This window comes from Bubalus bubalis, chromosome 12 (genome assembly GCF_019923935.1).
Source record: "Bubalus bubalis isolate 160015118507 breed Murrah chromosome 12, NDDB_SH_1, whole genome shotgun sequence".
NCBI lineage: Eukaryota > Metazoa > Chordata > Mammalia > Artiodactyla > Bovidae > Bubalus > Bubalus bubalis.
In genome coordinates, this window is record NC_059168.1 from 77833827 (window position 1) to 77850969 (window position 17143).

General features: G+C 53.6%; 1 protein-coding gene across 2 annotated transcripts in view; it reads left to right on the plus strand.

Moving 5' to 3' along the window:
• Positions 1-17143, plus strand: part of HS1BP3 (HCLS1 binding protein 3) — a 37056-nt gene that overhangs the window by 16637 nt on the left and 3276 nt on the right. The window contains exons 5-7 of one of the 2 annotated variants that reach the window (XR_003102373.2): positions 8759-9041; positions 10832-10992; positions 12303-12438. Coding sequence is in view for 1 of the 2 variants with exons in the window: in XM_006076047.3 (XP_006076109.1) it covers positions 10832-10992; positions 12303-12438 (297 nt within the window). In the remaining variant the exon portion in view is untranslated. Of the gene's footprint in view, positions 1-8758; positions 9042-10831; positions 10993-12302; positions 12439-17143 lie in introns of those variants that run through there. The other variant, XM_006076047.3, reaches the window with a different exon arrangement.

The following is a 17143-nucleotide window of genomic DNA, read 5'->3' on the forward strand; positions in this document are numbered from 1 at the left end:
ATAATATACAATTAGCGTAGAAAAATTAAAAGCACATTTAAAAGCCTTTTTATCATGAAGGTATATGCTTCTGGTTCAGTTCAGTTCAGTTCAGTCACTCAGTCGTGTCTGACTCTTTGCAACCCCATGAACCGCAGCACGCCAGGCCTCCCTGTCCATCACCAACTCCCAGAGTTTACCCAAACTCATGTCCATCGAGTTGGTGATGCCATCCAGCCATCTCATCCTCTGTCATCCCCTTCTCCTCCGGCGCTCAATCTTTCCCAGTATCGGTCTTTTCAAATGAAACAGCTCTCCGTATCAGGTGGCCAAAGTATTGGAGTTTCAGCTTCAGTATCAGTCCCACCAATGAACACCCAGGATTAATCTCCTTTAGGATGGACTGATTGGATCTCCTTGTAGTCCAAGGGACTCTCAAGAGTCTTCTCCAACACCACAGTTCAAAAGCATCAATTCTTTGGCACTAAGCTTTCTTCACAGTCCAACTCTCACATCCATACATGACTACTGGAAAAACCATAGCCTTGACTAGACGGACATTTGTTGGCAAAGTAATGTCTCTGTTTTTTAATATGCTGTCCAGGTTAGTCGTAACTTTTCTTCCAAGGAGCAAGTGTCTTTTAATTTCATGGCTACAATCACCATCCGCAGTGATTTTGGAGCCTAGAAAAATAAAGTCAGCCACTGTTTCCACTGTTTCCCCATCAATTTGTCATGAAGTGATGGGACCGGATGCCATAATTAGTTTTCTGAATGTTGAGCTTTAAGCCAACTTTTTCACTCTCCTCTTTCACTTTCATAAAAAGGCTCTTTAGTTCTTCTTCACTTTCTGCCATAAGGGTGGTGTCATCTACATATCTGTGATTACTGATATCTCCCGGCAATCCTAATTCCAGCTTGTGCTTCCTCCAGCCCAGTGTTTCTCATGATGTACTCTGCATATAAGTTAAATAAGCAGGGTGACAATATACAGCCTTGACGTACTCCTTTTCCTATTTTGAACCAGTCTGTTGTTCCATGTCCAGTTCTAACTGTTGCTTCCTGACCTGCACACAGGTTTCTCAAGAGGCAGGTCAGGTGGCCTGGTATTCCTATATCTTTCAGAATTTTCCACAGTTTATTGTGATCCACACAGTCAAAGGCTTTGGCATAGTCAATAAAGCAGAAATAAACGTTTTTCTGGAATTCTCTTGCTTTTTCAATGATCTAGTGGATGTTGGCAATTTGATCTCTGGTTCCTCTGCCTTTTCTAAAACCAGCTTGAACATCTGGAAGTTCACAGTTCACATATTGCTAAAGCCTGGCTTGGAGAATTTTGAGCATTACTTTACTAGCGTGTGAGATGACTGCAATTGTGCGGTAGTTTGAGCATTCTTTGGCATTGCCTTTCTTTGGGATTGGAATGAAATCTGACCTTTTCCAGTCCAGGCCACTGCTGAGTTTTCCAAATGTGCTGGCATATTGAGTGCAGCACTTTCACAGCATCATCTTTTAGGATTTGAAATAGCTCAACTGGAATTCCATCACCTCCACTAGCTTTGTTCATAGTGATGCTTTCTAAGGCCCACCTGACTTCACATTCCAGGATATCCGGCTCTAGGTGAGTGTGAGTGATTATCTGGGTCGTGAAGATCTTTTTTGTATAGTTCTGTGTATTCTTGGCACCTCTTCTTAATATCTTCTGCTTCTGTTAGGTCTGTACCATTTCTGTCCTTTATTGAGCCCATCTTTGCAGGAAATGTTCCCTTGGTATCTCTGATTTTCTTGAAGAGATCCCTAGTCTTTCCCATTCTGTTGTTTTCCTCTATTTCTTTGCATTGATCGCTGAAGAAGGCTTTCCTTTCTCTCCTTGCTATTCTTTGGAACTCTCCATTCAAATGGGTATATCTTTCCTTTTCTCCTTTGCTTTTCACTTCTCTTCTTTTCACAGCTATTTGTAAGGCCTCCTCAGACAGCCATTTTGCCTTTTTGCATTTCTTTTTCTTGGGGGTGGTCTTGCTCCCTGCCTCCTGTACAATGTCACGAACCTCATGTTGTATTAACAAAATGCGATTGTGTTAATATGCACCATTCCATAATTTGCTTTCTTTTTCAGCTAGGTCTTTCCGTATCAATAAATAGGCTTCTACCTTCCTAACTTGATGCTAGTGCATCAGACTGATATGCTGTAAATGGCATTGGGGACATTGTGGTGTTTTCTGTAGGTTTTTGCAGTTACAGGCAATGATGAACTTGTTTGTGTATGGAGTGTTTATTCTGTTGAGCTTTTCCCCCAGCTGCCTGCCCCAGAGCAAGGTCCCAAAAGCTTCTGTGGTGGGGATCTTGGTTGTGCCTGTCCAGTGAAGGGGTCTTTAGGGACTTAATTTCCCCTGTGTTGGGATGTCCTCTCTGCTTTTCCAAAGCCTACCCATCTGCAAGACCCGCTGCCTCCTCCTCTTCCCCCAGTGCTCAGGGAGCCCCCCTCCATGCTCCAGGTCCCTGAGGACTCTCAGCTTCCCGAAAGACAGGCTGGTTCCTGCATGAACACGCTGTCCTGAGACTGGGCTTCCCGCTGTCCGGACTTGTCCGCTCAGAAGATGGGGAGCAAGTACCCAGGCCCTGGGCCATGGCCTCGAGTGGTGAGGCTGGACATTTCTTTGGGATGTGAATCGTGTGTTTTGTCCTAATTATTTATCCAAATGTTGTTTTATCTTTCGTAAAATGACCCTATGCTTTTTAGCATAAAAATGTCTTGCTTCCTATATTTGGATGAAGTTTCTGCTCTGGGATGATTGTGTGGTTTTGAAAGCTTCTGGCACATTGCCAAGGTACCTCCAGATCTGTTAACCAAGGTTTATTCATCCAACCACCCTCCCCTACCCCAACTTTATTAGGGGCTTCCCTGGTGGCTCAGATGGTAAAGAATCTGCCTGCAGTGCAGGAGACCTGGGTTCAATCCCTGGGTCAGGAAGATCCCCTCGAAAAGAGAAATGGCAACCCATTCTAGTATTCTTGCCTGGAGATTTCCGTGGACAGAGGAGCCTGATGGGCTACAGTCCAAGGGGTTGCAAGAGTCAGACATGACTGAATGACCAACACCACCAGCTTTATTGAGATGAAGTTGCCCTATGGCATTGTGTAAGGTTAAGGGATACAATGTTGATACACCTACAATGCGAAATGATCACCATGCTAAGGTCAGCTGACACCTATCACCTCACCTAACTATTAATACTATTTCCAAGATTTAGAAGTGAGACAGCCCCTAAGGACAGGAGCATGGCCACTTCTCCTTGGAGGCCTCTTTCTAAATAGTGCATTTGTCGCCTTTGGGCTTAGGGCCCTGTAGTATTCCAGCTCTGCCTAGGGTAGCGGAGCCCAGCTGGGAATTCTCCACCACCCTGGAGCTGGTTAGAAATGCAGATTCACAGCCCCCCCTGGAACCTGGGTGGAGCCTCAGAACCTGTGTTTTCACAAGCTCCTGACGTGCTCTGCAGGCAAAATCATGTCTGAGGGGCCCCCAGAACCGAGCCTAACAAAAGTATTGGAGAAGCAGGAGGGCACGCAGCAGAGAGCAGCCCCGCCAGCCGCCAGGCTCTGCTGCCTTCAGAGGCTTCCAGGAGGCAGGCTCAGGGAGGCCTTCCTGTTACTCTGAGCCCCCGGTTTCCCTCTCTGGTCACCTGCTAGAGGTCCGTTCTTCCTGATCGCTGCTGGGGCTGTGGCCCAGGGCTGGTGGCGTCGCACTGTACCTCCACAGACAGCACTTACCCTTGCTCTGTCCTGGGACCAAACAGTGAGGGTGCAGGCGGCACGGTGGGCACCCTCGACTCACCCTAGAGCCGTCACGGTGATTGCAGCAACAGCTGCCGTTGGGGTGACCACAGCACCCCCCACCCCCACCCAGGCGTGCTGCACCAGCTGTGTTTCTCCATCCGCAGCAGTGCAGAGTCTGGCCTGAATGAACGCTGTCAGGGACAACACAGGAAACAGCGCCTTCCACTGCTTTCATTGAGTAGCAGACGCTTTGGTGCAAGAGAAATTGCGTACAGGACCCTGATGGATAAAAAAACACAGGGAGTAGCATTGGCCCGGGTTGGGACAGGAGCTGCTGGCTCTGGATCTCTATCCCCTCAGCCTCGGCCCACCTCTCTGGTGGCCGTGGGCAGTTTTGCAGGAGGCCAGGGCCCCTGAGTGTGGTTTGAAAGCCACTTCACAAGCTGGAAAACCTAGAGTGTACAGTCAGTCTAGAGCAGGGTTGGAGGCTGACCGTCCTAGGTTCAAGTTCCAGCTCTGTCAGTGAGCAGCCGGTGGACACTGGGCGGGTTGCTGGACTTTCCAGAGCCTCCAGTTTCTCTCTTTGTAAATTAGAGGTGAAGTCCAGGCCTAGTGGCTGTAAAGATAAAATGGGATGAAATACGGGAAATTTCCTTTGTATGATATTATCACTACTTCAAGTTTCCTTTGCTCTGAAGAAGCCAGAAGCCTTTGGGTGTTTAAACAATTAAAATGAAAAAGGCAGCTTTTCCACTTCCTGTTGTTATGTAAATATCAGCCCTGGGAGTTGTGCTCACAAAGGCCTTCACCTCCCTATCTTTGTTGTTGTTGAGTCGCCAAGTCCTGTCCCACTCTTTGTGACCCCATGGACTGCAGCACGCCAGGCCTCCCTGTCCCTCACCATCTCCCAGAGTTTTCCCAAGTTGATATCCATTGAATCAGTGATGCCACCCAACCATCTCATCCTCTATCCCCCTCTTCTTCTGCCTTCAATCTTTCCCAGCACCAGGGTCTTCTTTTCCATTGAGTTGGCTCTTCACGTCAGGTGGCCACAGTATTGGAGCTTCAGCTTCAGCATCAGTCCTTCCAGTGTATATACAGGATTGATTTCCAGCATCTTTGTGGTTGCAATAGAGGAACCTTCCCAAAATTACGCAGTCTGGGGCACCATCCAGGCAGGAGCCTCGGCCTCCTGCCTACTGGCCAGGACTTACCCTGTCACCGCCTACTGAGCCCCAACCTGTGCTGGGTGCCAACTTCACCCGGTCCATTTCCTCTCCATGGTGGATGATGTGGGGGTGGCTATTCTCCACTGCGGGGAGTGCCAGCATCCACTAGTCATACCAGCATCTGGAGTGCTGTGGGGGGTGTTTGAATAAACAAAGACCACCCATATAAGAATCAGCAAAGGCTGTTTATTCATGGTGGGCCGTGGCAAGGGAGGAGTTCAGCCACCCTTTTATAGAGACTCATAGACAGGCGGGGAGTGGGAGAGATGACTGGTGGCAAACGGGAAGACTCAAGTCTGCCCTATTGGAGGCTGTTGACATGGGGAAACCAGAGGCCTAACCGGAAGTGGGGTGTCCTGTGCAATTGGTCATGTGAGCATATTTGGCTTTGTCGTGGGCCTAGAAAGTGAGAAGCAGGGTAAAGACTAGGAAAAGAAAGAAAGAAAGTGAAGTCTCTCAGTCGTGTTCCACTCTTTGTGACCCCCATGGACTATAGCCTACTAGGCTCCTCAGTCCATGGAATTTTCCAGGCAAGAGTACTGGAGAGGGTTGCCATTTCCTTCTCCAAGGGATCTTCCTGACCCAGGGATTGAACCCGTGTCTCCTGCATTGCAGGGAGACGCTTTATCATCTGAGCCACCAGGGAAGCCCTAGGAAAGACTAGAGAAGAGGGCAGCTATTAATCACCTGGCCACTGGGGTCACTCGCTGCGGAGGTTGGAGTGAGGCTTCCTGGGCCAGTTGCTGCAGGTTGGGGGCTGAGTTCTGTTTTGTATCTGGATTCAGTCTCTTAGGGCCATTGTGGGGGTGACCAGTGAGGGGTGCTTTGCTTTCGAGCAATGGGGTGGCAGAGCCAGGGCGCCCTGGTTTCTTGGTGGTGCTGCTGCTGGGCCAGGTGAGGGACAGCATTTGACCCCTGTGCAGAGAGAGAGAAATGGCATCCTCCACGAGTGATAAGAGAGAGAGGTCTCTGAGGTTCTGGAGAGGCAGGCTGGGGCTGCTGAGAGGGTGACTCTGGGAAAACAGCAAATGATGGGTGTCCAGGGTAGCCACGTGGTCTGGCCAGCTTACTTCTTCAGGCCCAGGGCGAAGTCTGCTGGGTTGAAACACAGTGTGAGTTAGACGTCCTCCTGTGATCATTGGCCTCCGGGGTCTATGCAAGATGGCAAGTGGACCTCGGATGCAAGATGGCAAGATGCAAGATGGCATCCGGGGTCCACTTTGCAGTTTCTGGAGCATCCCTTATTCCCACCAGACAGATAAGGAAACATTCAGAGAGTGAAATGACCAACCCGGGGTCACACACAGGTTCTGAATCCCTTCCCAGGGATCGTCTCTCAGGAACGATCAGGGTCCCCCTCCGCCTCTCCTGGCCCTGACTTCCCCTCAGACCCTCCCCCTCCTCCCTCCATGTACCTGCCATCCAGCTATTGGGCACTTGGACGTGCCAAGCCCTTCCCACCTCAGTGTTTTCACAGGGCTCTTGCCCATCCCTCTGTCCACTGTGTCCCTGAACCCCTGTCCCAGCGAGGCCCACGTTGGTGCACAGCATCAATGCCTTTCCTCCAGGATTTTCACAACTCCTCTGATCCAACCACCATGGAAGCCCATTGCCCAGGGCTGCTGAGGATAACATTGTCCTGGAATGAACTTCACAGGTTCATTTATCGGCACGCTGAGAATTTTCTCTAATTGAAAAAAACCCAAAAAACTAAATTTAAGATGAAAAGTGCCTTATTTTGAAGCAGGAAAGTTACATGCTTGGAAAAGAGGTCGATTTCTGTGTGTGGTTTAGCATCACCCTGACTTTGAAAGTTAACAGTCATGTTGTGTGTGAGCCTTTGCTTAGAAGTATCCGCCATCTTCCGTGTAGTCTAAGAGATGCCTCTGTCGCTCGATACCCACGGGTCCTGGGGCTCTTGGTCCCCCCAGGGGTCTACCACGGGGGCAGGTGCGCCCGGGAACAGTGACACAAGCCCCCTGGGTGGCCAGAGGGGAGGACGCAGTGGTGTCAATCACTGTCACGGGGTCGCCTGAGCCCCGTGGAGCAGGGCTGCTCCTCGGGCCGTCAGAGCTGTCAACCGCGGCACCTGCCGCCTCTCACTCAAGCTCAGGATGCAGCCTGCCCGGGACATCTGTCTTCGATCAGGCACACACGGCAGGAAAGCTGACATCTGTCCGTGTGCACACATGTGTACTGCAGGAGCACACTTCCACGTGCCTGTACCCATCCAGGGACTGCCCCCAACCACCACCACCACCTCCCACAACCCTCCCAGGATCAGGAGCTGCGATTCTGTCCACTGCGGACCCCTCTGTTTGATGCTCAGTTGCCCCATCCCTGGTAACAGGTCTAATCTACCCGCCTTCCTTTAGAGGAGAGAGAGGGTGGTGAGGGAGACCCTTTATGGCCAGTGACTGGCTCAGCAGAGCTGGGTAGTATGTCCTGTGGACAGATGGGTGGACGCAGGTGGAGCTGAGAGGGGAATGGAGGGCATGCCAGGACTGTGGCTCATGTGTGCAGCCCCAGTCTATGCTCACACGGCCTGGGAGCGAGGGGCAGGAACAGGCCTGGAGTCGGAGTGACACCTTATGTGAAACGCCCATCCTATCGTTGAATCGAAATTGAGCACCATCCTCACTTGTCCCGTCTACCCTCGGGTCACTTCGGCTGTCCGCATTTACCGGCCGTTTGCCTGCTGACGTTCTCCCTGCTTTTGTCTGCCCCATTTGGGGCCTGATCATTTCTCCCGAGACCAGGAGCAGAGCTTCCACGGGGGACCCGATCATGCCTGAGTCATACCTGCCGCAGCCTCTCCCAGACTGAGGGCCTCTCTGCCTGTGTCAGTCTTCTGCCCTCAGCCCCTGAGATCTCAGCTCACCCCTCCGCCACCTCCTCTCAGAAGCCCTTGGGCTGGGTTGACTCCTTCCTCTGGGCTCCAGCTGTCCAGTTGCCCCATGTGGCGATGACAGGTATATGTCTGTGACTCTGCTCGGCTCTGAGCTTCCGAGGACAGTGCCAGGTCTCATCACCCAGCACAGGTTCTTGCCCTTGGGAGGCACTTACTGAGCACTGGGCCATAGAAGGCACTCGGAGTGAAAGGATGAGCTCCCTACAGAAGGGCAAGGGGCTGCTGGAGAGACCAGCTGGGGTGGTGAGAGGAGGAGCCATGGAACAGAGGGTCTCTGTCTGCTGGCATCCCCTCTCTCTTCCCTCCCATTCCCCGCCTCCCTGGGGGACGAGGTAGAAATAAGTCTGAATTAGAGGTGTACTGTCACCTGTCCATCCACCTATCTGTTTGTCCGTGTGTCCATCCTTCCGCCACCCCTCCATTCATCCATCCCTTCCCCTAATATTTATTGAGCATCTCCTCTGTACCAGGCACACTACTGAGTGTCTAGGTACTGAGTCTGGGGCCAGCCAGGACAGGACCCCGGGGCTTTCACCCGTCAGAGCTCCGTATCTCTTCTTGTTCTTTGTCTCCTCCGGGATGGCCCGGGTGGAACGGGGTGGGGCTCAGATGGTGCCTGACAGAGCAGCCCCATGTGCCGTTAGAGTTGGCTTATTTCAATTCAAGACAACAGAAGATTAAAAAATGTCTCCAGGGAGAAAAACAAGAACAATTTGAGAGGAAAACTTACATAGCGGGAAAGCCAGGCCTCATTTGTGCTCTCCGAACCAGAAGTAGGTGCAGGAAGGGAAGTCATCACTGTCTCCGCGCGGCTTCTCCCGCGATAATCAATCATGCCTGTTTACTCTCTTCCTTTGTTCCTCAGACCCTCCTGCCTCTCTGTGCTCCCTCTGGTTTCTGGTCAGTGGGAAGCTCCCAGCCCTGGCCCCGGGTGCCCGTCTGCTGGGGAGGCTGCGAACGTGAGGCCTCAGAGCTGGTGGTTCAGAGTGAGATGGATCTGCGGATGGTGGCTGTGGAGTGGCCAGGCCCGACCCTGCCTCCTTGGGGGCTGCACCCCGGCTGGGGGGATGCCAGGGGATCTCCACACTTCACTGCTGCAGCCCCTGCTGAATCCAGGAGCAGGGCCAAGAAAAGGGCGGCGGCAATGGGTAATTGAGGGTCAGCCATGGGGCAAAGCCTGGTCCAGTGGCTCCCGAATACAGCTGGTCACTAGAGCCCACAGGGACACAAGCAGTGCCCAGGGCCTGCCGCTGGGGTTCTGACTCAGTGGGTCTCGGCTGGCTGTGACCGTCTCCAGCAGGCCTGCCCTGAAGGCCAGGGCCTCCCCGGTGCCCACTTCTCAGGGGTCATTCGTGCTGCCCTGGCTCTGCCTGGTCTGTGAAACAGAAGGGGAAAGCATCCCAGGAAGAGTAGGATACCCCGACTCCTTAAGGTGAGTGAGGAAGTAGAGATGAGGTTTCTGGAGGAGCCCAGGCCCCTTTCATCTCGCCTAGCATCACGGACAGGGCCGGCAGCTGGCCTCATGGCAGAGGCGTGGCCTGGGGCTGGAGCCTGTCTGCCTTGTGCCCGGGATGAAGAAAGAGCGGGGACTGGGTGCGGCTGGTGAGTCTCTGGCCCTACCTGCTGTGTGGCCTTGAGCAGACACCCAGCTTCTCTGAACCACTGTTTCTTCATCTACCCACAGAGACCTTCCCACTGGGGTCTCGGCCCTGAGTGTGGAGCTATGTGGGTCCTGCAGCCTCAAGCAGGTACACGCCACCTTTCCCAGCTTCTCCCCATCTCCGCCAGGACCCCCAAATTCTCCCAGACATCTAAATCCAGACCATGGGAATGGCCGCCTCTGAACACCCTGCCTTCCAGCACCCAGGGCCGCCCCGCTGCTATTTTTATCTGCTGCTGGTTAATCTGTGCCCTTGTTTACCGTGCTATCAGCGCAGTTCAACTGCACAGTTATCACCAGCATGAGCTCAGACGGTGACCTCGGTCCAGGGGAACTGCCCTGCAGGCAGATTGGCCCACGGAAATCCCACTTCCAGTTAAAAGCTTATTTCTGTTCTTCGCAGGAACCTTAAAATGGCTAATTTAGGCATCACCAACAGGGACTGGATCATCTTGTTAAAATAAAACTGAGTTTGTTTATTTACTGGCGGAATAACTTCCAGTGACATGTGTAGGTCTGCAGCTTTTGGGTCCCTGAAGGTTGACGTGTCCACCCAAGCAGGAAGTAAAGCCCTCCCAGGGCCCAGAAACTTCCCTCGAGCCCCCTCCTGGTTTCCCGCGGCAGTGTCCAGCCCAGAGCAGGACCTTGGCCAGCTGATGAATGAGACATAAAGGGACCTGAGGGGTGCAGAGCCGATTGGGTTTTTGAGGAGCCAGAGGGGTTTCCTGAAGGAGGTGGGGGGAATGTTGCTCAGTGGGACTGAAATGTTTTCTAGAATGATAGAGGTTCCACCAAAGAGGTGGATTTTTGCGGGAAAAACGGAGCACTGACCAAGGCTGCCTTCTGTTCTCCCCTGGGCCCAGGCCCTAAGGTTGGTAGCCTCCTGTGTACTCAGCCCTGTGTCCGAGCGTCTGTGCAGTGACTCTGAGTTTGGCCCCAGGGAGTGCCGAGGTTGGGCGCCCCGCAAGGAGGCCATGTCCTTTGAGCTGTGACCCGTCCTGCTGGTCCTTCCGGGCTGGGAGTTGTCTGCAGCCGGTTGTGCGGTGCAGACGCCCACCTGATCTCTGCATGCATCTCCACCGCAGCCGTTCCCTGGGCACAGGGCTGTGCTGCTTCCACAGCAGCGTCTCAGCCTCTCGTTGTCAGGTTCTTGGCAAGGTCCTTCTTGACAAAAGCGCCAGCCTGCCCCGTGCCTGTGTGAGTCTGACCAGGGTGCCCCTCGGCTGGCAGGGCTCTCATGAGAGGGCCTTACCTCGAGTTCTGTCTGTGATTCTCCAGCTCCAAGAAGCCCAAGAAACGTCCCGAAGTGGCCGTGAAGCCAAAAGCCGCGCCCCGGCTCACCATCTTTGATGAGGAGGTTGATCCTGATGAGGGGCTCTTCGGCCCAGGCAGGAAGCCCTCTCCCCGGAGCCAGGCAGAGGACTCACCCCCCAGGGACCGTAAGTAGATCCCCAGGGTGTCCCTTCGCTCTCAGTGTCTCCCGGGTGACCCACCAACCTCTGTGAAGGGCGTCAGGCCCACCACACACGAGCAGGATGCCAGTCTTGATACGATACAGACTCAGCTGGTGGGAATTTTCTGCTGGAGAAATCTAGTCTGGCACCTTGTGTCCCCACAGCCTGGAACATTCCGGGGCTGTATGTTTATGCTAGTCATCCCTCGGAAGCAAAGGGTAGTTTTCTTTGTTGCTTTGAAAAGTGTGGGTTGTGACTGGTGTGAAAGTATCTTTGTTACCTCCATAGCCAGATGTGGGCACCAGATAGAGAGGGGGTGCTGGGGCTCTGCGTGGCTTGGATTGTAACAGGAGACTCCGTGTCTCCCCTGCAGAGACCCCATGAGAGGGTCCAGTGTGGAGCTGGAGCTGGGAAGGCCTGGCACTTCTGCACTCAGCCCTGGGTCTGACCTGTCCCCCCAGCTCCCAGGTCTGCATCCAGGGCAGGGAATTGATGTCACCTATTAATTCAGTTGGTACCAGGCACCCGCTGAGGGCCAGGCTCTGTGCGGGGGCCCAAGAACATCTGGAAGAGGGAGACGCAGTCCCGGCCTCGGCGTCTCTCATGGGATAGACAGGACATCTCCTGACCATTATGGGGTGGCCTGGGCCTGTAACAGGTCCGAGCAGAATGTCAGTGCCTGTGGGGACCCCCAGGCTGAGGGGCTTCTCGGGTAAGGGATGGATAGAGGAACTGTATCCCAAGGGGTCAGCGGAGTTTGCCACAGCTTCTGACAAAGCCGATTCCAGGCAAAGAGGCTGCAGTTGCTTGTCACAAAGGGCAGCGTTGAGCATTGAGACTGGGAGGGGATGGGGAGCAGACCTCGACTTCCAGAGCTGGTGGTTGGGACTCAGTGAGTGCTTGTAGGAAAACAGGGCCAAGCCCTGGGGGCTGAGCTAAGAGATGGAGGGGTGCTTGGGGAGCCGGGGGCAGTGAGCTGAGGAGTCAGGTTCTTCCTCAAAGCAGTGGGGAGGCCATGAGGACTTGAAGCCAGGGAGGTGCCTCCACGTGGCTTTTGGCCCAGTGTGCAGGGAGGTAGGGTCGGGGCTAGGCACACAGGTGCACCAGGCCCCCATAAGTGCCTGGTTCTTCTACACTCTGCCTTGCAGACTGAAGGGACAACTTTACTCCCTTTCTCTCGGCTGGGCCAGGAGTTTGGGCCAGATAGTCTCCACCCTGCACCCCCCAGGCAGCCGAGGACAGGCTAGCACAGGCTAGCACGTCCTCTGACCACTCTGCCACTCCCTTCTCTGCAGCCCTGAAGCTGTTTGACGATCCTGACCTCGGTGGAGCTGTCCCCCTGGGTGACCCCTTACTGCTGCCAGCTGCCCCCCAAAGTGGAGGAGCCACACCCCGTGAAGGCCACAGGGAGGCCTCCGAGGAGCTGTTCAGGTACCACTTGTCTCCAGTGATGCTTCCCCAGATCGGGGTGTGCACCATGGAACCACAGACTCTTCCCCGGGTGGTAGCACTTTAGCATCCTTGGGCTCCGAGGGAGGAAATCCTGACCCATCAAAGATGGGAGCCCAGGACTTCCCTGGTGGCCCAGTGGCTAAGACTCCAAGCTCCCAATGCAAGGAACCCAGGTTTGTTCCCTGGTTAGACAGCTAGATCTCACATGCTGCAGCTAAGACCTGTTGCAGCAAAATGAATAAATAATTTTTTTTAAAAGGTGGGAGCCTGTGGGTGAGAGCTGATTGATCAGGAGGCAGTGAAGGGGATTCAGTGAAAAGGCTGGAGGGAGGGGTCAAGGAAGTGTTAGCCACTCAGCAAGTTCTAGAAAGAACTTCATTTATGCAAGCAGTTTATACAAAAAATAATTAAATTATGTAATTCCAAGAATAAGTATAACTGGCATAAATAGATTTGAAAACAAAAATGACTCGTGGTTGCATACAGCTCACCCGCAGGGAACAAAGTTCTGATGTTCTGGACAGCAGCAGGGGCCCATCAACAGATTTTACAGCGGGGAAAGTGTTAGTCACTCAGTCATGTCTAACTCTGCGACCCCATGGACTGTAGCCTGCCAGGCTCCTCTGTCCATGGGATTCTCCAGGCAGGAATACTGGAGTGGGTTGCCATTTCCTTCTCCAGGGGATCTTACAGAAGGGAGAATGAGACTTAATCTGTTACAGGGAGGTTGACTGACAAAATGTGCAAGACTGTTTGCCACAGGGTACATACTGTGCCTCAGACGAGTTTGCCAGGCTCTTTACGTGTTATCTTATTTAATCCTCATAAGAGCATCCTCTTCCCACCCCCATCCCCCACCCCCCACGTAGGTGCTATTATCTCCTTTTTACAGAAAATGGGGGGTGGGAGAGGTAACTGGCCCAAGGCCATAGGTCCCAAGTAACAGGATGCGGACCTGGGTCAGCCTGCCTGAGTCCGGTCCTCCCACCTTGCCGGAACCCTGAGTGCTCAGAGGAGGAGAGGCTGGCAGACCGCCTCCCACCTTGGGCCTGGCAGGCTCTTCCTGGGCTCGTGGGGCTGCCTTCTCAGCACCCTCAGCACCGTGCGTCTCTGCCTCTCATCATCATGTCATCCACGTCCCCGGGATGCAGACTGAGCCTGGCGATTACAGGACGCTGAGCCATCTCTTTCCAGGAACAGTTACGTGGCGCTGGCCTGAGGTCCTTGGAGACTGTCATCCACACCCTCGTTAGCAGCCATGGGCTGTTAGCCCCCCTGAGTGCCTGCGGGGCCTGAGTCACCGCGACGGCTCCTTGTCATTACACGTCCCTGAGGCCCCTGGCAGCTGTTCGCTCTCATCCTTGCGTCCTCGCCGCTGAAGTCCTGGAAGCGGTCCTCCCTGGAAGAAGCTGGGACTGTTGTTCTGCATTTCGGGTGACTCTGAGGCCCAGGGAAGGTCAGCCCCGGGAGCCGCTGCTGTCCTGAGGACGCAGCGTGTCCCAGAGGGGCGGAGCCAGTGGGACCTTTGGGCCTCGTTTGTATCAATATTAAATCCATTACACATACATCCCAGTGTGACCTCAGTACAAACACACACACAGACACATACCCCAGGGCGACCTCAGCATACAGACACGCATACACAGACACACATACATCCCAGTGTGACCTCAGTACAAACACACACACAGACACATACCCCAGGGCGACCTCAGCATACAGACACGCATATACAGACACACATACATCCCAGTGTGACCTCAGCGTGCACACACACACACACACACACACACTGCAGTGTGACCTCAGTACACAGACACAGACAGACACATACTGCAGTGCGACCTCAGCACACAGACACAGACACACAGACACACATACATCCCAGTGTGACCTCAGCACAAACACACACACACACATACCACAGTGCGACCTCAGCACACAGACACAGACACACATCCCCGTGTGACCTCAGTGTACACGCACACGCACACACACACATTCACACATACCCCAGTACGACCTCAGCCTGCACAAACACACACACAGACACACACAGACATACCACAGTGAGACCTCAGCACACGGATGCACACACACTTTCAGACCCGCATCCTGCAGAATGCTGGGTTGGGGGTGTTGAAAGGTATCACCTTCAAAGGCTTTCTGTGGCCAGAGGGCTGGGGCAACACCAGGACTAAGCAGGACTTTCTGCACCTGTACTGTGTGGGCACACGTGGCTCGAGGGGAAGACCACGTGACATTTCACGTTCCAGTTGGTCCCTGAGACTCTCTCGTGAGTAACGCCTCCTACATCGCCCAGGCCACTCTGGGAGTCACTGCTTTAGAGAATGTGAGTCCCATGGCCCTGCCTTCACTCTGTCAGACATCTGGTAAAGAAGGAATTACCCTCTTGAGAGCAGGAACCATATTTTGTTTTTCTTTGTGTGCATCCTGAGACTCTCCAGGTGGTGATCAGGTGTCTTTATGATGAACTTTCTCATATTCTTTCATTCTCCAATGCTTTCCTCACCCATTCATTCCACAGCTGGCATCAGCCCTCCCAAGCAGCATTGGTGGGGGGAGCATTTGAACAGGGTTTGGAGTCTGAGACGCCCCCATTCCTTCTTGCCATGGGGCCCCAGCTTTGGTCTTCAGTCGAGCTCTTTCCTCTGCAGGGATTTAGGGAGGAGGAGTGGGCCAGGGGTCTTCAGACCTCTCTCCAGCCCCTCAGTGGTTGGTCTCACGCCTTCAGGGCCTGAAAGAGAGGGGAGCTGAACCTTGCATCAGTGGGAGCTGTTTCTAGCCATGACTCCGGGAACCCAGGCTTCCCTGGTGGCTCAGTGGTAAAGAAACTGCCTGCAGTGAGGGAGACCTGGGTTCGGTCCTTGGGTTGGGAAGATCCCCTGGAGAAGGAAATGGCAACCCACTCCAGTATTCTTGCCTGGAAAATCCCATGGACAGAGGAGCCTGGTCAGTTACAGTCCATGGGGTCACAAAGAGTTGGACACGACTGAGCGATTAACACTTTCACTTTCAGGGAGCCCAGTTGGAAATGGGGTGCTTGGTGAGGGCTGGTGGGTGGCCACTTGGATCCCCAGTGCAGCCGCCCCATCTCCCAACTCAGCAAATCCAGATTCTGGCTAGGTATAGAGCATCACTGCTATGCCAGGGAGTGTAAATCCTGAATTCTGATGCAAGCTTTTAGCTTCCACTGTTTCCCTGTTTGAAGGTAGTTCAGCCCCTCAAAGATTTTCCTGGGCACCCAGCCTCCAGTGGAGGATGCAGGATGAGCCAACACCTGTCCAGGGGAGCTTGAGAAAGGGCAGGCACTTGGAGGGAGCCGGGACAGCTGAGCTGAGCTCGCCAGGAGCAACCTGTCTGCCAGTAATACCTTCAGGGATTGCCTGGAAGTACTCCTTCAAGGCCTGGCGTGGGCTGGTCACTCTGGGTCTGAGGGACCCCTTTTTGCTCACTCTCTGCCCTCCATAGGAAGCTCTGCACTCTCCTGGTGGGTCTGTGACCCATCACGGGAGGTTGACCCGGGAAGTGGGCAGGTGACAGCTCCTTCAGTAGCTGGTACCTGGCAGGCAGCCCCTCCCAGGAAGGGCACCTCCACACTCGTGCAGGCCTCTGCCAGGCCCTGTGTAGCCAGGAGTTGTTCTGACCAGAGGCCCTGCCCCTCTGCTCCTGCCTTTACTCAGCCCAGCCGGTGTCAGAGCTGGATGTGGTTCACAGATGGGGAGATGAAGCGCCAGGCATGGGGGAGTGGCAGGATGAGGAAGGGAACTGCACTCTGCCTGCTGGACTGTGTGTCTTGCATGTGGAATGACAGCCCCGTGGGGGTGATGCTGCCTGTTCTCATTTGCCAGATGGGGAACCAAAGCTTGGAGAGGCCATGTGGCCTGTGTGAGGCCCCCTGGTCTTCTGCCTTCAGTGCCTGTGCCCTCCCTCCCTCGTCCCCAGCTGGCTGTGGGCCCCCAGCCAGGCCATTCGTCTTTCTGTGCCCCTGGTTTTCACATCTGCAAAATGGAGCTAATATCTGCTACCAGACAGCGTCTCGTGATTGTTGTTGTTCAGTTGCTGAGTCGTATTTGATTCTTTGCCACCCTTGTGGACTGCAGCAAGGCCGGCTCCCCGTCCTTCACCATCTCCCAGAGTTGGCTCAGATTCCTGTCCATTGAGTCATCTAACCATTGATGCTATTGATGCTATCTAACCATCAGATAAGTTATGACCAACCTAGACAGCATATTAAAAGGCAGAGACATTACTTTGCCAACAAAGGTCTGTCTAGTCAAGGCTATGGTTTTTCCAGTGGTCATGTATGGATGTGAGAGTTGGACTGTGAAGAAAGCTGAGTGCCGAAGAATTGATGCTTTTGAACTGTGGTGTTGGAGAAGACTCTTGAGAGTCCCTTGGACTGCAAGGAGGTCCAACCAGTCCATCCTAAAGGAGATCAGTCCTGGGTGTTCATTGGAATTACTGATGCTAAAGCTGAAACCCCAATACTTTGGCCACCTCATGCGAAGAGTTGACTCATTGGAAAAGACCCTGATGCTGGGAGGGATTGGGGGCAGGAGGAGAAGGGGACGACAGAGGATGAGATGGCTGGATGGCATCACCGACTCAATGGACATGAGTTTGAGTAGACTCTGGGAGTTGGTAATGGACAGGGAGGCCT